Source organism: Dendropsophus ebraccatus, chromosome 11 (genome assembly GCF_027789765.1).
Source record: "Dendropsophus ebraccatus isolate aDenEbr1 chromosome 11, aDenEbr1.pat, whole genome shotgun sequence".
Lineage (NCBI taxonomy): Eukaryota > Metazoa > Chordata > Amphibia > Anura > Hylidae > Dendropsophus > Dendropsophus ebraccatus.
In genome coordinates, this window is record NC_091464.1 from 65,846,326 (window position 1) to 65,869,825 (window position 23,500).

A 23,500-nucleotide genomic window follows, 5' to 3' on the forward strand; every position below is an offset into this window, starting at 1 on the left:
AGGGCGAATGGCGTAAAAACACATTTCCCCCAAATAAAAGAAATGCGTTTTTTTTTTTCAATTTCACCACACTTTGAATTTTTTTCTGGTTTCGCAGTGTCCTTTATGCAAAAATTCAGCCTGTAATTGCAAAGTACAATTAGTGAAGCAAAAAATAAGGGGTCATGTGGGTTTCTAGGTGGAAAAATGCAAGTGCTATGACCTTTTAAACACAAGGAGGAAAAACCGAAAACGTAAAAACGAAAATGGGCCATGTCCTTAAAGGGTTAAAGGGACCCAGGTCGCTCTTAAAAGGACCCATTTTGCTCTTAAAAGGGACAAATTTCGCACTTAAAGGGACCCAGGTCGCTCTTAAAGGGACATATTTCACTTTTAAAGGGACATATTTTGTTTTTAAAGGGACCCAGGTTGCTCTTAAGGGGACCCAGGTCGCCCTTAAAGGGACCCAGGTAGCTCTTAAGGGGACCCAGGTAGCTCTTAAAGGGACCCAGGGCGCTCTTAAAGGGACCCATTTCGCTCTTAAAGGGACCCAGATCGCTCTTAAAGGGAGCCAGGTTGCTCTTAAAGGGACCAATTTTGCTCTTAAAGGGACCCAGGTAGCTCTTAAAGGGACATATTTTGCTCTTAAAGGGACCCAGATCGCTCTTAAAGGGACCCATTTTGCTCTTAAAGGGACATATTTCGCTCTTAAAAGGGACCCAGGTCGCTCTTAAAGGGACCCATTTTGCTCTTAAAGGGACATATTTAGCTCTTAAAGGGACATATTTTGCTCTTAAAGGGACCCAGGTTGCTCTTAAAGGGACCAATTTCACTCTTAAAGGGACCAATTTCACGCTTAAAGGGACCCATTTTGCTTTTAAAGGGACCCAGGTCGCTCTTAAAGGGACCCAGGGTGCTCTTAAAAGGACCAATTTTGCTCTTAAAGGGACATATTTTGCTCTTAAAGGGACCCAGGTCACTCTTAAAGGGACCCATTTCGCTCTTAAAGGGACCCAGGTCTCTCTTAAAGGGACCCATTTAACTCTTAAAGGGACCCAGGTTGCTATTAAAGGGACCCAGGTTGCTATTAAAGGGACCCAGGTCGCTCTTAAAGGGACCCAGGTTGCTCTTAAAGGGACTCAGGTTGCTCTTAAAGGGACCCAGGTTGCTCTTAAAGGGACCCAGTTCACTCTTAAAGGGACCCAGATAGCTCTTAAAGGGACCCAGGTCGCTCTTGAAAGGACCCATTTTGCTCTTAAAAGGAACATATTTCGCTCTTAAAGGGACCCAGGTCGCTCTTAAAGGGACCTAGGTTGCTCTTAAAGGGACCCATTTCGCTCTTAAAGGGACCCAGGTCGCTCTTAAAGGGACATATTTTACTCTTGAAGGGACATATTTTGCTCTTAAAAGGACCCAGGTCGCTCTTAAAGGGACCCAGGTCGCTCTTAAAGGGACCCAGGTAGCTCCTAAAGGGACCCATGTTGCTCATAATGGGACCCAGGTCGCTCTTAAAGGGACCAAGGTCGCTCTAGCAACATGCATCCCGTCCGTTTAAGAGCAACTTGGGTCCCATCCCTTTAAGAGCGACTTGGATCCCTTTAAGAACGACTTGGGTCCCTTTAAGAGTGACCTGGGTCCCGTCCCTTTAAGAGCGACTTGGGTCCCTTTAAGAACAACTTGGGTCCCTTTAAGAGTGTCATGGCTCCCATCTCTTTAAGAGCGACTTGGGTCCCTTTAAGAGCGACTTGGGTCCCTTTAAGAGCGATCTTGGTACTTATAATGGTAAAGATCATTGCTCGGTTACCATGACAATCTTACTCATGTCAGTGAGACAAAATCGTTAAGGACCTTCCATATATTACATCTTCTATTGGCCAATAGTGGACATGTGACTGGGGATGGTGTGATACATTGCCTGATGAGACCCTAGAGTTCCTATTGGCTGCTATATTTTAGCTATTTGCATATGTGCTGTGATTGGCTGTTAGCGGTTAGAGTGTTGCCATTACTTGCAATGGGCCATTATTTTCTATGGGAAATTCGGGGTCTTTAAACGTAAATTTCTTTAAAACGACAAATCCGATCGAAACGAAAAATAGATAGCACACCACACACCGCCGAGGGCTTCGAAACTCAGTTTGAACGGAGTGTGTGCGCAAAGCGGTTCGGGCTGTATTACGCGCATAAAAATAGCTGGAAGAAGAAGAAGAAACGAAAGAAGAAGAAGAATACGGATTACAATATAGTGCTTTTCAAGCACTATAAAAATTAAATAAATAAATAAATAAACATTAAATAAATATACTAACCCCCAGTTACATCATTATCCATGTGTATAGTAGTGTAGGTGTAGTGGTGAGTGAATGGATGTTTTGGTAAATAAACCTCTTCAGCCGGGAATAACAGGCTTGACTCTAATTTTCGCTAATAGTTTTTAGGTATAACTCTAAATCCACAAAACACACACAAAAAATAAATATCTAAAAAGATAAGATGTCCCTCTCCTTCTAGTGTGTTAGTCTATCGGAGCTGCTGCTTTGCTGCATGTCGGTAAGTGGTGCTCATCCTCAAGACGGTGCCGGATGCGAAATCAAGAGCTTGTTTCTGTGCGCTTATTAAGCCGGCTCAGGCTCCTTCTGATTAGTAAATACTAAGACAACACAAAGGATTTTGGTAATGGATTCAAGCACAGTCACATTTAGCATCCACTTCACCATGCAGGACAGCAGACAGCGAATGTTTTCTAATATTACACGGTGGTATAATTTTTTACATTCTTTAAGGTGGGAAACATTAACGGGCGGCAGACACAGTGTAAGGTAACCTCTGTTCAGCCCTGAGTGGTTCTGTGAAAAGTAGACGGCTTATCCACAGTGTATTCAGTATATATCAGATGCAACAGAAGACCATGATGATGTTTATACGCAAAAAAAAATAGAACATAAAAACAGGGCTTATACATGTAAAATTCTCAAGGGATGTATAGCTGGGGTGAACTATCTATGAGACCAGGGCTTCACCCTAATGACACAAGGTGGCGAGAGACAATTTTATGTCTGATACCACTTATGGGTATCGATTACATGTCCTGAACTCGCTGTTTTATAAATGTGTCCACCCCTATTATTCTGTTTTTTTTTTTTTTTTTTTTTTAATAGAGTCCTATTTCTCATGATACAAATTAAATATTTTATCCCAACATAGGGCAGGATGAACACTTCTGTATACCTAGACCATGAATCTTATCTTCATTGTATCTAATGGCATTATTAAGAACATTACATTATGCATAGCTTTTGTGTATCATTAATCTATTATCATTTATTTAGAAGGCCTTCTTATAACCCTAATGGAATTATGGGATTGGGAAGATAATGGACAAGATATTGGGGGTTTTGTCCAAATCTTTTATTTTTTCATAAGTCTCTGTCAAAAGGGTTGCCAATGTGCACTGTGGTATACCCCGGATGGGTCTATACAGTTGAAAATGTACCTGTCATTATAATAAACTTTTAACATGTCATAGAGAAATGTCAAAAGTTTAAAACTGTCTAGGTCTGAGTATTCAGACCTGTACCGATCAGGAGAACAGTCGGGGAGAAGACAAAGTGTGGCCCTCTCCTGGCTTTGTGTCACGTGATGAGTGTAAGTCCTAATGTAAGTCTATAGTGGCTGATTTTTTTTCTGACTCAGAGCTGGAAGCGGACACTCTGCAGTGTGGTCCTCTCTCCTTTCTCGTTCTCACTTTCTCAAAAGTTCTCAAAATTTTTTTGTATGTAAGGCTATGTGGTCCATTATTCGACAGGATTCTGACCTGTGAGAAAAATGGGTTTTGGGTGGACTCCTACTTTGGGCCAGCCCTTAGATGAAATATGCACAGAGAAGTGTAAATTGGTTGTTCATTATTACTTACAAAGGAATCATTTAATACTGTGGGGGACATTTTAGGGTGATGACATTAGACTTTTTGGAGTTTTAACTGTCAAACCCCATGATAAAGGCAATGTTTACACAATGTAATATTTCAGTAAATAACAGATATTGCAATGGAATCAGTGTCCATTCTCTGCTGCAGGGGCAAATTGCATTGAATTGCATTGCATTGCATTCTATAGAACGGGTGTTAAAATAATGTACCTGCTTAATAGCTGTTTGCACAATGTAAAGTACTGTGATCAAAAAAGGAAAGAAAAGGCACTACATTCAGCACGCCTCAAATTAATCAAAACATAATTTTATTTAAGCACAGAAAAAACATAAAAACATACAACTGTACAGCACAAGAAAAAAAAATTGCGCTATCCTCCCTATCCTTGGCAGTAACCGCCAACTCCCTATAACCCTGGTTTGGGAAAGAAGGAATACACTAGTATAATAGAACTATAGGTGCAGGTAGGTAAACAATACAAATTTAGCCCCTTCACGTCAGCAATCTGTATATATACGTTCCTATTGCACATGCCCCGTGCAGTAGGAATGTACATATACGTTCCTGACTGAGGGGGGCTTTATGATGAGAGTGGGGTCGCTGCAGACATAGCGATCCCGCTCTCATCTGTGTACAGCCCCGGGGGTAATGAGAGTCAGCTGCGATCCCGCAGCTGACCACCATTAACCCCTTAGTGACCGCCGAAACGGCGGTCACTAATGGGCCGGTGCCGCCGCTGTATTTAATCTCCCCCCACCGTGAATCCACGGTGGGGGGAGATGAAATAAGTAAAATCAGACCCCAGACCAGCCCCCCTAGTGCCCCGATCACTATCCCCCCTCCCCGCGGCGGGCATCAGGTCCAAGATGGCCGCCGCCATCACTGTGAACAGAGTATATCTGTTCACAGTGATCAGAAGTAAAAAAATGAATGAAAACCTCATGCTCTCTGCCACCGGAGGTAGCGGAGAGCATGGGGCAGTCATCGGGACCCCCCCTGTGGGGTCCCGGCACAAGCGATCAGCGGTATATACTATATACCGCTGATCGCTTGTGCCATGTGCTCCAGGCACTTTTTATCCCCTGTCACCATGAATGATTGGTGACAGGGGATAAAAAGTGATGTCCCCCCACCCCCCAAGTCACCCCCGTCCCCCAGTCACCCCCCTACCCCTTATACATTACCTCATCCTGGAGCTCCTTCCTCTTCGGCGTCCTGGCTGGTTATGAAGTGCGCATGCGCTCCACAACCAGCCAGCTCTGAAAATTTTAAGTGACAGAGACCAATTTGGTCTCTGTCACTGAACTATGATTTTTGTGATAGAAAATATCACAGTAATCATAGTAATATAGTGAAAATGAATGTATAAAGTACAAAAAGTGACAAACACACAAAAAATAAAACACACACTTTTTATTATAGTAATAATTGCAGTTTACTCCCAAATTACCCCTAACCCCCCAGATTACCCGTAACCACCGCACATTGCCCGTAACCACTCCAGGTTGTCCGTAATCACGTCAGATTGCACGTAACCCCCAAGATTACCCATAACCACCGCACGTTGCCCATAACCACTGCACGTTGCCCATAACCACCACACGTTGCCCGTAACCACCGCACGTTGCCCGTAACCACCGCACATTGCCAGTGACCCCCTCCAGATTGTCTGTAATCACCCCAGATTGCCTGTAACCACCCCAAATTACATGTACCCACCCCTATAAGCACTTCAGTCTATCCGTAACAATTCTAGATTGTCTGTAACCCCCCCCAGGTTGCCCGTAACCACCGCAGGTTGCGCATAACCACCCCAGGTTGCCCGTAATCATGCCAGATTACATGTAACCCCCCAGATTGCACGCAACCACCGCAGGTTGCCTCTGACCACCGCACCTTGCCTCTACCACTGCACGTCGTCTCTGACCACCGCACGTCGCCTCTGACCACCGCACATTGCCTCTGACCACCGCACCTTGCCTCTGACCACCACACGTCGCCTCTGACCACCGCACCTTGCCTCTGACCACCGCACGTCGCCTCTGACCACCGCACCTTGCCTCTGACCACCGCACCTCGCCTCTGACCACCTCACGTCGCCTCTGACCACCGCACGTTGCCTCTGACCACCGCACCTTGCCTCTGACCACCGCACCTTGCCTCTGACCACCGCACCTTGCATCTGACCACTGCACCTTGCCTCTAACCACCCCAAATTGCCAGTGACCCCCTCCAGATTGCCCGTAACCACGCCAGATTACAACTACCCACCTCAGATTACCTATTTGCACTTCAGTTTATCCGTAACCACAGCAGGTTGCCTGTAACCACCCCAGATTGTCTGTAACCACCCCAGATTGTCCGTAACCACCCCACGTTGCCTGTAATCACAGCAGGTTGTTTGTAACCACCCTAGATTGTCTGTAACCACAGCAGGTTGTCCGTATTCAGCCCACGTTGCCCGTAACCACCCCAGATTGCCTGTAACCACCCCAGGTTGCCTGTAACCACCCCAGATTGTCTGTAACCACCCCAGATTGTCTGTAACCACCCGAGATTGTCTGTAACCACCCCAGATTGTCTGTAACCACCCCAGATTGTCCATAACCACCCCAGATTGTCTGTAACCACCCCACATTGCCTCTAACCACAGCAGGTTGCCTGTAACCACACCAGATTGTCTGTAACCACATCAGGTTGTCCGCATCCACCCCAGGTTGCCTCTATCCACCCCAGGTTGCCTCTAACCACCCCAGGTTGCCGTAACCACAGCAGGTTGCCTGTGACCACCCTATGTTGACCGTATCCACCCCAGATTACCCATAACCACCTCAGACTGCCCGTAACCACCTCTAGATTACCCATAACCACCCCAGACTGTCCGTAACCACCCCAGACTGTCCGTAACCACCCCACATTACCTGTAATCTATTTTTTTTTATTGTATTTTAGTAACTGCGCTATTCTAATAACTATTACTAGCTGCGGTTTTGCTCCAGCAAATTGGCGCTCCTTCCCTTCTGAGCCCTGCTGTGTGCCCACACAGTGGTTTATGCCCACATATGGGGTACCGTTGTACTCAGGAGAACCTGCGTTACAGATGTTGGGGTACATTTTTTCTCCTGTTCCTTGTGAAATTTAGAAATTCAAGTTTTTCATTTTTACTGACCAATTTTGAATACTTTCCTCTAATAACTGTGGGGCCAAAATGCTCATCCTACCCAAAGATGAATTCTTTGAGGGGAGTACTTTCCGAAATGGGGTGACTTTTGGGGGGGTTCTATTCTGTAGACACTACAGGGGCTCTGCAAACGCACCTGGCGCTCAGAAACGTCTTCAGAAAAATCTGCACGGAAAATGCTAATTGGCGCTCCTTCCCTTCTGAGCCCGGCTGTGTGCCCATACAATGGTTTATGCCCACTTATGGGGTACCGTTCTACTCAGGAGAACCTGCTTTACAGATTTTGCAGTGAGTTTTCTCTCCTGTTCCTTGTGAAATTGAGATATTTCAAACTAAAGGAACATATTATTGGAAAAATTCGAGTTTTTCATTTTTACTGTCTACTTTTAAATACTTTCCTCTAATACCTGTGGGGTCAAAATGCTCATCACACCCCAAAATGAATTCTTTGAGGGGTGCACTTTCCAAAATGGGGTGACTTATGTTTTTTTTTCTCTCTTCTGACACTACAGGGGCTCTGCAAATGCACCTGGCCCTCGGAAACTTCTTCAGCAAAATCTGCAATGGAAAAGCTAATTGGCGCTCCCTTCCTTCTGAGCCTCGCTGTGTGCCCATACAGTGGTTTACGCCAACATATGGATACCGTAGTACTCAAGAGAACCTGCGTTACAAATTTTGGGGTGCTTTTTCTCTCATTTTCCTTTTGAAAATGAGAAACTTTAATCTAAACGTATATATTATTGGAAAATTTAAATTTTTCATTTTTTTACAGCCTAAGGCTATGTTCACACTACGTATATTTGAGGCTGTATAGCAACCAAAACCAGGAGTGGATTGAAAACACAGAAAGGCTCCGTTCACATAATGTTGTAATTGAGTGGACGGCCGTCATTTAATGGCAAATATTTGCTGTTATTTTAAAACAACGGCTGTTATATTGAAATAATGGCAGTTATTTACCATTATATGACGGCCATCCACTCAATTTCAACAGTGTGTGAACAGATCCTTTCTGTGTTTTCAATCCACTCCTGGTTTTGGTTTCTATGAGGACCTGACAAGAGGACCAAATACTGCCTTAAAATATACGTAGTGTGAACCCAGCCTAATAGTGAATACTTTCCTCCAGCCCCTGTAAGGTTAAAATGCTCATTATACCCCTAGATTAATTCTTTACGGTGGGTAGTTTCCAAAATTGGGTCACTTATGGGGTTTTCCAGTATACAAACCTCCTAAATCAACTTAAAAAAAGAACTGGTCCCTAAAAGAATCAGTTTTGGAAACTTTCACGAAAATGTGGTAATTTGCTAGAGTATGGGGGCTACCTGCAAGTGGGGGAAGTGTATAGAGTATGGGGGCTACCCACAGGGGTGGGGGGTGTATACAGTATGGGGGCTACCTGCAGCATTGGGGGGTGTATACAGTATGGGGGCTACCAGAAAGGGTGAGGGTGTATATAGTATGGGGGCTACCTGTGGAGTGGAGTGTATACAGTATGGGGCAACCTGCAAGCAGGGGGGCAGTGTACACAGTATGGGGGCAACCTGCAAGAAGGGGGGCAGTGTATAGAGTATGGGGGCTACCTAAAGGGGTGGAGGGTACAGAACTATACAATACAGGTATACAGGATCTCCACCAACTATATACTACAGGTATACAGGACCTCCACTAACACTGTCAATGTTGTATATAACCAGGCTCAGCATAACACTACCAATGTTGTACATAACCAGGCAGTATATAACACTGCTAATGTTGTATATAACCAGGCTGTATATAACACTGCAAAGGTATATATCCAGGCTCAGTATAACACTGTTAATGTTGTATACCAGGCTGTATACTGTATAACACTGACAATGCTGTATATAACAAGGCTGTATATAACACTGCCAATGTTGCATATAACCATGCTGTATATAACACTGCAAATATTGTGTATAACCAGGCTCTGTATACAGTCTGATCACATGATGACATCTCAGTTTGGCTATTAGGTATTTAGGATCTTTAAAGTTTTTAGTTTATTTCTAACCTACAATTTACATAAACAGTGCAGGACTGTTGGAGTATATAGCGTATAAAGGGATATAAGGGCTCCTGGCGATTTCCCCTTAAACAAAAAAAAGTGGGGCATAGATTTGCCTCCTGGGGGACCTTGGAACAAATCTAATTAACACACTGACACTTTATACCCAGGCAGCGCCGGGTACATTTTTTAGTATATATATATATATATATATATATATATATATATACACACACAGTGGTACCTTGTTTTAAGATTAACTTGGTTAAAGAGCGTTTTGGTTTAAGAGCTCACCATTTTTCTAAATTGTGACTTGGCTTAAGAGCATTGCTTTGGTTTAAGAGCTCCCTGTACTGGGTGGGAGTGGAGTGGAGGAGGGGCATGGTCTGCATAGCGGGGTCTACAGCACTGTACTCTGACCCAGGAAGTCTCCATCACCTTCCAATCCATAGCAGATCCACTTAAGGCTGGGGCTCACATCAGAGGACAGGACTGTGGGGGGTAATCTCTTCATAGCTGTAACCCCTCTCTCCCCGGACAGAGGGCGCTGCTATACTGTGCCCACATATGTCCTGCTCATTCCTTCATGCTCCCTGTAGTCTCTGTCAGTCCTTGTGTTTCCCATCCTCTACATTACTGTACAATAACTTATAATATTACATGTTCTGCTGTTTCTGAAGGTTTGTTTTATTTGTTTTACATGTTATTCAGAATAATAAATCATTATATTTGGGGTGTGGAACCAATTGTCTGCATTTCTATGATTTATTATGGGAAAATTTGCTTTGATTTAAGAGTGGATTTGGATTACAAGTGCGGTCCCAGAACGAATTATGCTCGTAATCCAAGGCACCACTATATATATATATATATATATATATATATATATGCCGAATATACAACCTGTCCCATGGAACATGTACGTCTGGACAGAGAGGGAGAACCAGGGCTGGTTCTCCCTCTCTGTCCGGACGTACATGTGTGAACATAGCCAAACTGATACAGAAAGCCGCCTTAACTAGAAAACTCCCTTCAATTGATGTGGATGATGCAGTTTATAATTGACTGGTAAAGAGGAAAAAGACAATTATGATGATGAATATCTCTCTTAATATGAATGCTATGAGATGTCTAGTTTGGGGGGGGGGGGTGACATCATAATACTGAATCGGGAGAGGTTTATACAATGTGTTTATGATGCAAGTTGCAGTTGTTGATGGTAGCAGGATGCAATACTGTATACAATTTGTATAATGAATAGTAGGAAGGATAAAGATGGTCACATCTGTATATGCTAAAATGCATTTCACTTTTTTGTAACTATACACCAAGGAAAACCAGCTTTGAAGTCCATTTGTTAACAATTTACTAAGTGACTGATGTACAGCCGCACACTAAGTTTCAGTGCTGCGTCTCACACTGAGACCAAGATGGCACAACATGGATTAGGTTCGTTAGGCAACGCTCTTCATAGGGACCTTGGCACAGCTGCAGATCTGAACTTGATAAATAATTCATAGTTAGCTTTCCAACTTTCAAATGAGACGATTCAGATTGAAAATGTGACCTGCAATATTATGTTTCTAGCAGGATATTAATAGGAAATACAAACTGATGTCATCCGCCGGTTGTTACCGCAGCATGTCACCTCTGCATTAGTGCAAATGAACATTTATCTGAGCTGTTGAGTCTAAAAGGAGGTGATCTGAAAATAAATTGTAGAATACGCTTCTATTTACTCACCAAGACATTTATCAATGTCTTTCCATTCTCCTTCACGCTAAAGCAGCATCAGATTTATAAAATTAAAATGGGGGGGGGGGGGGGCAGTTTAATATTGAAGTTCTTGCGATAATGAATCTAAGCTTCATATTTTTTACCAGTATTATGCATTTCGTATACCGGTCAGAATTTACAATTACTTCCTAGCCGTAATACGCAACACCTAGTCGTAAAACACACTGATCCAATGACTTTCTGTCCCGCAAGTTGTACATTATCCAGTACAATTAGAAAGATTTCCCTTCCTCTGATGTACACATACACAGCTGTGCTCAGGAACAATGGCGTGGAGCTATAAAGCTTCGCCACACTGTCAGTCCATTGTAACTCTGCTACTGTTTAGTGTTATCGTAACTTCCACCGCTGCTTTGAATTAATAAGTATGTTCACTCTTCCTCCCAGATATTCCTCTTGAATTATAAACAGTGACTCTTAGAGAATAGATACAGGATATTTTTTCCCAAAGGATAAAAAAAAATTAGATCACATAGCAAAGTAAATTCTATGCCTGGTTTTTATAATGGTAGCTGAGCTGAGGTTGGCAGTGTAGCAGAGCCGAGTTAGAGGAGATCTGTCAACCTGTTGAGCGATTATAGTTTTTCTCTATCTAAAATATTATTGAAAGTTTAAGGCAAAAATATTACTGATATAATAGTAGGGTATATTGGGGTAAAGTTGGGGGTCATTTTATATGTCTCAGATGTGTCATATTTAAAGCTGGTTGCCCATCTCCTCTGCTAGTGGTTGCAGCCAGTCACATATCATTAGGCGTGACTATCACAGGTAAGGGATATCAAGCTGATCAGAAGAGGTCTAACTGTTAGGACTAGTGATGAGCGAACATGTTTGAAAAAGTTCGTACAAACATGACGTTAATTGTTCGGGTTCGCCAATCACAAACAATTTGTTAGATGATCGGAATGGTTATAACATCCATTTTTTTAACATATTTGAACTTGCGTAATTACGCTTTGCATCTGCATTCTGTACGCATGTGTGTAGACGGAAACGTACACTTTTAGGCTGGGTTCACACTATGTAAATTTGAGGCTGTATTTTGTCCTCATAGCAACCAAAACCAGGATTGGATTGAAAACACAGAAAGGCTCTGTTCACACAATGGTGAAATTGAGTGGATGGCCGCCATATAACAGTAAATAACTTCCATTATTTCAATATAACAGCCGTTGTTTTAAAATAACAGCAAATATTTGCCATTAAATGGCGACCATCCACTCAATTACAACATTATGTGAACAGAGCCTTTCTGTGTTTTCAATCCACTCCTTGTTTTGGTTGCTATACAGCCTCAAATATACAGCCTCAAATATACGTAGTGTGAACATAGCCTTACTGTATGTTCATTATTTGTTCATGAATGTTCGGCGAACATGAACTGATCACGGTCACATTTTTTTTATTTTTGTGTTCGTGTTCGTGATCCGAAACCAACATGAGGATGTTTGCTCATCACTAGTCAGGATAAAACAAATCCCAAGAATGGGGACAATATTTTTGCTATTTTGCTAATGGACAGCCATTGCTCTATTCACTCTCTACTAAGCCAACAAACAGGTTCAGCATTTAGGAATGTTTGGAGACTTCATAGAGACTGGATGGAGCAATGGCTGTGCATACGGACAATTTTGTTCCCATTCTGGAGATCTTATGAATAGGAGTGCTTGCCTTCCCTGTATTAGCTGAAGGGATATATACAAATGTACTGTATGAATGTTGTGATAAGCTGATGAATGAGTGTTTGCTAGTTCGTCAGCTGTTCGAAAATGTTTGTATGTTTGTACGAACATGACGATAATTGTTCGTGTTCGCCAATCACAAACAATTTGTTCGATGATCAGAATGGTTATAATGATCATTTTCTAACATATTCGAACTTGCGAACGTACCTAACTGCGTAATTTAATCAGCACCCATGTGCTTAGATCAAAACATACTCTTATACTATATGTTTGTTATTCGTTCGTCAATGTTCGGCAAACACAAACCGATAACAATTATTATTATTTTTTTTATGTTCTTGTTCGGGATCCGAACCGAACATCGGGATGTTCGCTCTTCACTAATTGCTAACCCTATTACACATGGCAATATTGGCCTGATCAGCCTTAAAAAGGGACTCCTAAAGCAGCACCACACCTTTTTGTGGATTGTATGTGGTATCGCAGCTAGACTGAAATGAATTCAATGAGTTGTGCTGCAGTAATACGCATAACATACAAATGAACAAAAATTGTGCAGTTTTAGGAAGGAAGAAGATGACATAGAAAGGAAAAACAAATATCTTAAGATACTTAATATTAGTGATGAGCGACTCTACATTAAGAACTAAGCAAATCCTCACACTGCACGCTGACAGGCATAGAGCCGTGACTAGTAATGGGGGGCTCCCAGCCCATATGACTAGTTATTGCCCCTCTCACGGCCTCGTTTACCTGAATAAAACTCCTTGTTCCCTGATGTAAAGCTATGGCTGCAGACACGGACGGTATTCTTGGGAACTTGTACAGTAGATCTATACTGTGCTGCTAGGAACCATATCAGCACAATTGTGCCGCTTTCCCTGGTTCCCTTTAAGACTATGTCCACAGAATGAAAACACCTATATCATTAGGATCAACCTGAATATACAATGTGCTACGTAAACGTCCCCTAATCTACTCTAAATCATATCACACCAATATGTGTGATATGTCCACAGAATGTTTGTTTTCAGACTTTTTTGGGGGGACAGATGTCATTTTGATGGGAAAATAGAGCAGAACAATGGAAATTATAACAGGCTTGAATCAACAGAACATCAGACACAGACAGCATCCATTGGACTCCATTGACTATAATGGGTCTAAGACTTCTGATATGGCATTTGGCATCTTACTCTGGAAAAAAAAATGCCTAACTGAACCTCTGATATAGATGTAAATGCAACCTTACTGACATATAACAACTTAAAGGGTTATGGTACATGGAACATCCTTGAACCAGTGCTAATGTATGTAGCACCATATTTTTAATGGTGGTCACCAAGATGGGAAGCCAGATTTACTGAGAAAGGCTGAAGTACACTAATCTACACCAATACAATAAAGGCAAACCTCAAAAATAGGAAAACAATGTTGTAATTATTATTTTTACTACTATAATGGAGTTCACCTTTAAGATGCATGTACAATATATATGATTCAGCCATTGCAGTAAACAGTAAAGATAATTTAAAAAAATATAGAAGAAAATCAGTCAATTTGCTGTATCATTAGGTTGGATTATCATTTCGGCACTCTATTGGGTGCAGTAATATACTTAATCTTTTATTGCTTTATTTTTTTCACACCTTAAGTAGCGAAGACTAGAGGGATATAGGAAAGGTATATTACTATTTGTAAATACAATCCCACCTACCGGGGGACCCGCTGGCATTATATTAAACTAATAGCCATAAAATCCGACAGACTGGAGGGTGTTTTTATCTTTATGAAAATATTATGAAGTTAATGTGAGCAGATTGGTGAAGAAATACCTTGTGGGTTCTGTAGCTTCACTAGAAAGATTGCTGTATATTGCATAGCGATTGTTGGCTTATTCATGAACAAAACCATTCCCATTGCAAGATACCATACAGAGAAGAATCCAAACAATCCAAAATGTTTTGATATATGAAGTGAACAACTTGACCATAATTTCTAAATTTAGCCACAATACAAAATGTGACTTATATAATAGATTATAGATAAATGCAACTTGAGCATGGTCAAGTCCAATCGTTCGTTATTTTAACACCATTGGCTGAGGAAGTTTGATGCAGCCCTAGGGAGTCGGGGAAAAGATGGATACAGCCTCCTGGACTCCCTAGGGTTGCATCATACTTCTTCAGCCATTGTTGTAAAAATGGCAAACTACTGGACTTGAGCATACACACAGAGTTAGATCGACCAATCCTGTCAGTGTGGCTGTCTAATGGGTATGGAAGTGTCTCAATCTTTCCTAGACAGGCAACATTCAAGGAGAGAAGACTCAGACATGTTTAATTTTAATGTGCAATCATTACATTCTCAAAAAAAGTTAAAGGGGTTACAGTATGCAGCGCTACAAAAAACATGGCCACTTTTGCACCACTCTTGTCTCCAGATTGGGTGGGGTTTGAAACTCAGTTCCATTAAAGTGAATGGAGCTTAATTGCAAAACACACCTGAACTGGAGACAAGAGTGGGGCAAAAGTGGCCATGTTTTTGTAGCACTGGATAAACCCTTAAAGGCACTGCTAGAGGCGTCTGGAAGCAGCTAACTCCACTTTCCCTACTGTCAAGTTATGACATCCAAACTGACATATCACCTAAACACATTTCCTATTGATATAACAATGGTGATAAATGGCACAGAATTATGAGTTTATTTATATGAGAAAACAACAATGTTATAAAAAAAACAAAAAAACATTGCATTACATTGGACTGATGCAAATATCCAGCCATGCTCAAAGTTGGGTGAAGTTAACACACTAGAAATCCAAGTTCACCCAATCATTACACAATATCCTTCCTTCTGAAATGCAACATATTGGTCATATAGCAAATTTTAACTTGACAGTTATTGCTTTACATACTATGACACGGCAAACATTAACTTCACGGGTTACAGAGGGTTGACAGAGTGTCAATTTAAATTTGGTGCATCATGGTTTGTAACAAGGTAAATGTCAAGTTAAAGTTTGCTACATGTGTATTCACAGTGCAGTCAAGCAACTATTTCATGGCCTCTACACAAAGTAGCTTTGCCACAATCCTTCTGGATAAATGTTGATGGATGAGGCCTAATATATTTAGAACGATGATGCAGAATATTTATTTAGAGCAAGGAATATATTTAGGTAACCTACCGTTTATTATCAAGATGTATTCTGCACTGTTTTTACCAATGGAGTTAGTTGCTTCACATCGATATGTTCCATTGTCTGTTTTGTTCAAGAAAGTTATTGTTAGTTCACGTCCGTTTACCACCATCCTGTCGGGATCTGGAAGCTCTCCGCCATCCTTTGTCCATAAAACTGGTTCTGGCCTGGTTGGAAAAAAAAATGTATATATATGATTTTTTTTAATCCTGATCTCCCCACTATGGGGAACTTACAGAAAGCACATTTCTTTTTTACTTCAATAGAATCTATATAATTCTGTGTGCAATTACTGTAGCTGCCCTACTGTTGGCTGCTAATGGTAAGAAGAGTTGTGGCAGACTATGCAACTGCTGTGGGGTCATTGCAGAAGCTAACTGTGCCCCCCCTCCCCGCGTGCGAGAAACGTGGTCTGCCTTAATGGCAGCTATGGCTATGGCTCACAGCACCCACTGGCAAGGCTCCCTGCCCTGCCAATCTCTCTTTTGGCTGGCGGCAGCATTGCACCTCCAGCCAGAAGAGGCCCCCCGGGATGCACATACTTAAATGAATCCCCATGAATCCCCTGCTTGGATAGCTAAATATAATGCATGTGTTTTGAATGTTTAATAAGGAAGGAGGCAAAGCCACTGCCAGAAAGCTGTTTCGATGGCTTTTTTATCCCTAAGAACAAAACACTTGCACAGTTGAAATCTAACATAATGATCCTTCTCTCCCACTGTTGGCCATCATAGGAGAGTTTAGAGATTACTATAGACATTAGATTGGCTGTTGATCCAGCGAAAAGTGGTGGTCAACCGACCTATTTGTAATGTGTATGGTTAGACTAAACTTGGTATTTGGAGCTCTGAAATAACAATAAGCTAAAATTAATTATTAATTAATTAACTAATCAACCAACACCTATTTATAAAATAACTAATTAAATGAATAAATAATCAGACTATAGGTCCAGTACATTCTACAATTATTTCCTCTATGTACATCTATTCATTGTTGCTACTAATACCTCTCTAGAAGAAATATAGACATAATCACAAACACTTTTAATTTTCGAGTGTTAACGTGGCTAATTTTAAGTTAATGTAATGACTGTAAAATATTTAGCGTGTCTGTCTATGAAGCTGTGGAGGCATTCCTCATGGGACCCATAATATTTCCTTGATCACAAGAATTTTATCGGCTGTGATTTTCTGCTAGGAGACTTTATAAATGACCGCTTCGTATAAAAGTCGCCTAAATGCACTCTAATAATTATTTTAAATACAGTTCACATCTTCAAGCTCTAAATATGAAGATCCAGTTTATTCATTAGCACTGGCTCATTTGTCCGGCAGCTGCTATGATAGCGAACATATTGCTCAAAGGACAGCTATTCTAAATCAAAAGCTGCTGGATGTTTTTCTTCTTGGTGTAATATTTCTAAATGAATTATTTTCAGCTGACCCGCTACACTGTTTTATTTTTTCATGCAAAAAAATATTCCCAAGATGGAGAGCGGAGTTCAGTGAGATCATAAAGCACAATGCACAAAGAAAGAGCTACACTACATTAATTTTCTCTTAATTGGTTGAGTTCATAAATCATATTCCAACAATCTACACAGCTTGTGTTTTGCTAGAAATTGGAGTCAAAATATTTGCAAGTTTTTGTATTTTCTTTAACAAGAATGATGTCATCCTTAAAGGAGAAGTCCAATCATTTTTAAAATCTGTCAGGGTCAGGGTTTTTTTTTGTCATAATGAGTACCAACTTACCTCTCCTCGATCAGCCAGTCAGTGCCTGGGACGGGATGCCACTCCAGTCATTGATTGGCTGAGAGGCCAGTCTATCAGCCGGGACAAGCATTTTCCCCAGAGTCGTGACATCATCGCAACTCAAGGAAAAGTGCCTTCCGGCAGGGGTCCCAGGGCAGGTCCAGCCGCTCACCGGGGCATAGGGAGGGGTAAGTTGGTACTCATTATCAAATTCCCCCTGCCCTTGTTGGCTGCCAGATTTTAAAAATGGCTGGACTACCCCCTTTAACTATTGCACTATTTGAGTGAACAGAAGATCATGGACAGCTCTGATTTAGTTTCTGTTAGGGGGAAAAAAACAAAAAATTTTTTCAAAACCACTTCTTAAAAGAAATGACAATATTTCTTTAAATTTGTTGTGTCTGGTTTTGTAAATCATTTCCATTGTACAATTAATTCTGAAGTGTAGTACAACAGACCACCTGTAGACAGCTTTGATACAAGATTGGAGACTATGCTTTCCTTATCTACAGTAGGACAAATGGTTTATCCAGCGTTATAAAATCAATTACCTATTGTAAGTGAGGCTCCATCTTCCAGCACCCCTACAGATCAGCGGATTTGGTTCATGTGATTACAGCACATGAACTTAAAGGGGTATTCTCAGCTGCCAAACTATACCCCTCTTTATGCTCCAGGCCTAGCCCCAGCCTTTAGCTCCCTGCTTTGGGTGGAGGGCGTACACCTCCACATTCGTTGGCTGTTCTGGTCAGCAGTGCTGTGCTCCTATGCATCAATATCCCAGCCACCCCTCTATTCAGAGCAGTGAGGGAGTGAGGTCACCGGCCCAGCCACTACTGATAACAAAGAGAGTTGGCTAGGAACCTAGACAAAGCAGCTCAGAGTGCCTAGCAAGCAGATCAAGATAAAAGGTAAATAAAGCTAATTGCAAAGTTTCTTAAGTTGGAATGACCCTTTTTTTTTTTTAGATATAGTTGTGATGAGCATGCCCTTTAAGATCTTCCACCATTGTGTAGGCCGCCTTTGGGCAACTAAAATTTTATCAATACGTATTTGTAGGTGCGGTTTCCAGAACTTGACACAGTATTCCAGATGTGATGCCACTAGAGCTCCATACAGGGGGATCACCACCTCTCGTTCCCTACTGGTTAGTTAAACCTCTAGCTTTTCAGTCCACAATATGTAATCTATGTTAGATTGGTTTGGATCCCACCTCTGTAGCAACGTTCTCCATTTACTTGTTTTTGGCTATGTTATAAAAAAAAAAATCCTAAAGGGAACCAATCACCACCAAATCAAGCCATAAGCCAGTAAAATAGCATAATACAGCCAGTGGCAGTGTTCACAGACATATAAATACTCCTTTCTTCACATTGGGAATCTCCCCCAAAAAAATAAAAAAAAAGGAAAAGAAAAGAAAAAATCAAGTTTGATAACTTCCCACTCTGTATGTAAATTACTGATATCTAGCCATATTGGCTCCAGCATTATGGAGATGCCTTCCAGGAAAATTCCCTTTGCCCCAACATCATTACTGTGCCACTCCGCGAAACTGGAGGCTCAGGCACAAAGAATTACGCCCAGAGAGGTGTGTTTACAGATAAATGTTCGCCCCATATGTGACTACTTGGTGCTGAAGGACCGCCCACATGACTAGATAATGGTGATACAGTGCGGAAAGTTTTCAAACTAGATTTTCAGAGGGTATTTGTATGTCTGGGAACAGTGCTACGGGCTGTATTATGTTATGTTACTAGCGTCTATCCTTGATTTTGTGGTGATTGGTTCCCTTTAAAAAGAAAAAAAAAACATAAAATAACAAAATACTTGTACAACAACAACAAAAAAAGGAAGAATGAAAAGAAAAGAGATGGAAAATAATCCATCTGTTATATGATATTTTCCGTGCACAATTTCCATCAAGACAAAGTTCAACTTTCTTTTCATCTAAGTAAAATTTTGACTATTTTGGAAGTACGCTCTCAGAGGTTTACGATTTAGGAAATATCATTCTTACAGGTTACACACTTTCATTTTCTCTCGTTACTGGTAAGGGAGAACTCCTGAAATATTTTGCTTGGCAATATGTAATATCAATATATTCAAAATTGCATTCCTCACCAATAATGTATTTTTCATTTTGTTTGCTATAAGCAGAAAATCTTGTTCAATAAACAAGTTCAGCAAAATATATTAGAAATGAAATAAAGTTACCGTTTTTAATCTTGGACTGAGCAGATAGCCTCTGGTGTGCATGGTTTGCATTTGCTGGCTTGTTTTTAATGATAAATTTATTTAACACTTACATGTCATGGTGCTAGTTACATTCTAAAATGATTCCTACAGTTTCATATTTTTAAATATATTTTTGTAAATTATTTACGCTTGTATTATATTATGTAAGTTATGAAAACCCCCCTGGGAGGCTCTAAGGATACAAGGTATAGATATAAATACAGCTGTAGCGTGGATTCGTTATTTAACATACTAGGATATTGTCATATGTCAGACACCACATGGTGTGTTGTTCTGCAAAAAATGAGCAACAAAGACAAAATATAGAATTTTGCCATTTAGCAAAAAAATTACTATTACTATCACCATCTAGCGGTTAAAATATACGTTGGGATATGTTGGTCTTTTTTTTGTCCATTTGTGGCCAAAAAATGGTTGTTATTTCATAATGACAGCTGTTATTTGAACAATAACGGTAGTGATTACTACAGAACATGCGTAGTGTGAACATAGCCTGAGGCTGGGTTCACACAGTATATTTCCATCAGTATTTGGCCAGTATTTTGCAACCTCAACCAGGAGTGGATTGCAAACACAGAAAGACTCTGTTCACACAATTTTGAAATTGAGTGGATGGCTGCCATATAATGGTAAAGAACTGCCCTTATTTCAGTACAACAGCCGTTGTTTTTAAATAACAGCAAATATTTGCCGTTAAATGGAGGCTATCAACTAAATTTTTTGTGTGAACAGAGCCTTTCTGTGTTTTTGATAAACTCCTGGTTTTGGTTGCAATATGAGGACCACAATACTGACTGAATTATACTGTGTGTGAACCCAGCCTAAGGCTGTGTTTACACTACGTATGTTTTCGTATAACTACGGCCGTTGTTGCCGATTGCAACAATGGCCATGTTTTATACGAAAACATACGTGCCATTGCTGCCTATGGAATCCCTTCCAGAGCGTATACATATAGTATACGCTCCAGCTGATATTTCATCTGGCCGCAGAAAACTGACATGTCAGTTTTCTGCGGTCTCTATTTATTTAATAGCGGCCACAGAAAACCCTGTTAGTGCACACTGTGGAGCAAGTGTCTCCAGCCGTACACTCCATAGTGTGCAGTGGATAGTTCTGATGCGGGCGCACACGGATGCACCAGCATCAGAACTCTGCGATGCGGTAGTACCGGCCGGGATGATCTTTTCAGAGACCGGCCATTCTGTGACCTGGCCGGGTCATGGAACAGCCGGTCTCTCACGTTGTGTGAAAATAGCTTAAAGGGGTAGTCCACCCAAAAAAAAAAATTCTTTTAAATCAACTGGTGCCATAAAGTGCCAGAGATTTGTAATTCACTTCTATTAAGAAATCTCAAGTCTTCCAGTACTTATCAGCTGCTGTGTGTCCAGCAGGAAGTGGTGTTTTCTTTCTTGTCTGACACAGTGCTCTCTGTTGCCTCCCCTGTCCATGTCAGGAACTGTCCAAAACAGGAGCAAATCCCCATAGAAAACCTCTCCTGCTCTCCAGACTGGAAATAATACAACTTCCTGTTGGGCATACAGCTGCTGATAAGCACTGGAAGGCTTGAGATTTTTTAATAGAAGTAAATTACAAATCTCTGGCACTTCATGGCAGCAGTTGATTTGAAAGATTTTTTTTTTTGTGAACTACTTCTTTAAGGCTGTATTCATGTTTATCATGCAGCCTTAGAGCTGCATCCAACTTCTTCAGATACTGGTGCTCAAATGAAGAGCGTACAGGTTCTGACAAGCCCAAAGCATGCTTGAGGTTCGCTCTTCTCTACTTATTATTTTTTGCATTGTCAATTTATTAGAATTACAGTGTGTGAGAAAAATAATCTGATTCATTTTCGGGATAATTTTATCATCCATATTATTTGATTATAGTAATATGAAATGTATATAGTTTTTCTTTCACACAATAAAAAAACAAAAAATCTTTTTGTGATGCCAAATTTCAAGACGCAAGAAAGTGCTCTTCATTAGTACCTTTCAATGTTACTATCCCATTTTATAAAGCAAGATGAACAATAAACAGCAATCTCATTGCTGTTTTTTGTTTTACTACACTTGCACAGTAAAACCACCTTTTTGTACTCTTTTTTTGTGTTGACATATTTCATGATTCGTACAATTTTTTTTGCTGACGGTTGACCTCGGTGAGGGCTTGTGACTTTGGTTGTTTGTTTTTTGCTTTTATTTTTATGTTTTTGTGCTGTACAACTAATTTATAGATTAGGTTATTATGCATGTGAATATACCAATTATATTATTTTGCAGGCATGTTTTCATATAAGCTTCATTTTTATAATTTTTAATATAAAAAAAAAAATAATAATTCCAATGTTAGAAATCTGACCATTTATTTTACAATGTGAGCACTGATGAATGACTTTTCATAGATTTTAGGAAAAAACGATTATTAGATTTTTTAAAATGCTTTTACACCTATTTAACAGCCTTTTTACTGTTTTCATGTTACAGTGTGTAAACTTAGCCTAAAGGGAATTGGACATGCAATATTTGAACATTGATATTATACACTACATCATTTGTGTGGTGCCTGTCAGCGCAATGTTGACAAGAGTTTTCTGAGGTCTTGCCTATCTGACCCTGGTCTCCGGCAAGGTCAAATAGGTGTACAAACATATCCGACCTGGGGCCATTTTTAGTTCCCTAGCTGCTATGTAAACCCATCTACAACAGCATTGATGGCCACAATGTGATATTACCAGTGTAAAAAAAGAGGAGCAAGTGCCATAGCAACCAAATTTTATTTTATATTTTTTTTATATAATTTAGGCTACAGGAAACAATTTAGGCCAAAAAGTACTAAAACTTTCTATGTGCAAACTATTGGACAAAGTGGACAATCAAATGGGACAGATTAATCACCCTCCGGGACACATGCCTTCAGCCCATATTGATTAATGGGATAGATGAATCAATATGGTGCAGGCTGTTTGATAAATCAAATGTGTAAAGACTGTTAACTCTTCATATTTAGGCGATGTTCCCACTTAAGGTAGATAGCGGAGAAAGGCATCCATCTCATCATAATCACAACCACAAATAATGATCATGATCATTATTCGTGGCATGATTATAACAAGATGGTCACCTCTCCCCGCTATGTTCTTGAAATAGTTGAAATATGTTTTTCAAACTTGGTTACACACTGGTGTAATGATTATGATATAGTAAGACTGAGTTCTACCATGAATTTTTGCTATATGACCTGACTGATAGAAATGTAATAATGTGACACATACTAAGATTTACTGCAGGCCATGTTATTGCATTATTTATTTATTTTAATTCACTGATATTTATTTTAAAGGGATAGAATATAATAAGCTGTACAATATTCATATAACAATTCTGTATGGTTTAAAAGACTTCTGGGCCTTTAAGTAAATCCTCTATTGTTTATTTCTAGCAGATAAACATCAGTCCTGGCCATATGACAGGCACACGTAGCTGTACTAAATGTACCATAACAATAATGAACCATGCACCATTGTGTGCATAATATGACCAGGAAAGGTTCCCATTCATTGGCCATAAACAAAGATTGAATGTAAATATTTGATATACAAGATTCAGTATGTTAGAACCGGAACTGACAGGTTCTCTGTGGCCGCTATTCAATGAACAGCAGCCACAGAAAAGCGACATGTCAG

The 23,500-nt window shown here is 40.5% G+C and overlaps 1 protein-coding gene across 3 annotated transcripts in view; it reads right to left on the reverse strand.

Annotated features, from left to right (window-relative positions):
* CADM2 (cell adhesion molecule 2) overlaps nucleotides 1–23,500 on the reverse strand; it is a 1,249,250-nt gene that overhangs the window by 101,254 nt on the left and 1,124,496 nt on the right. For all 3 annotated transcript variants that reach the window (XM_069944426.1, XM_069944427.1, XM_069944425.1), the window contains one exon: nucleotides 15,791–15,969. In XM_069944426.1, the coding sequence (XP_069800527.1) occupies nucleotides 15,791–15,969 (179 nt within the window). The remainder of the gene's footprint in view (nucleotides 1–15,790; nucleotides 15,970–23,500) is intronic.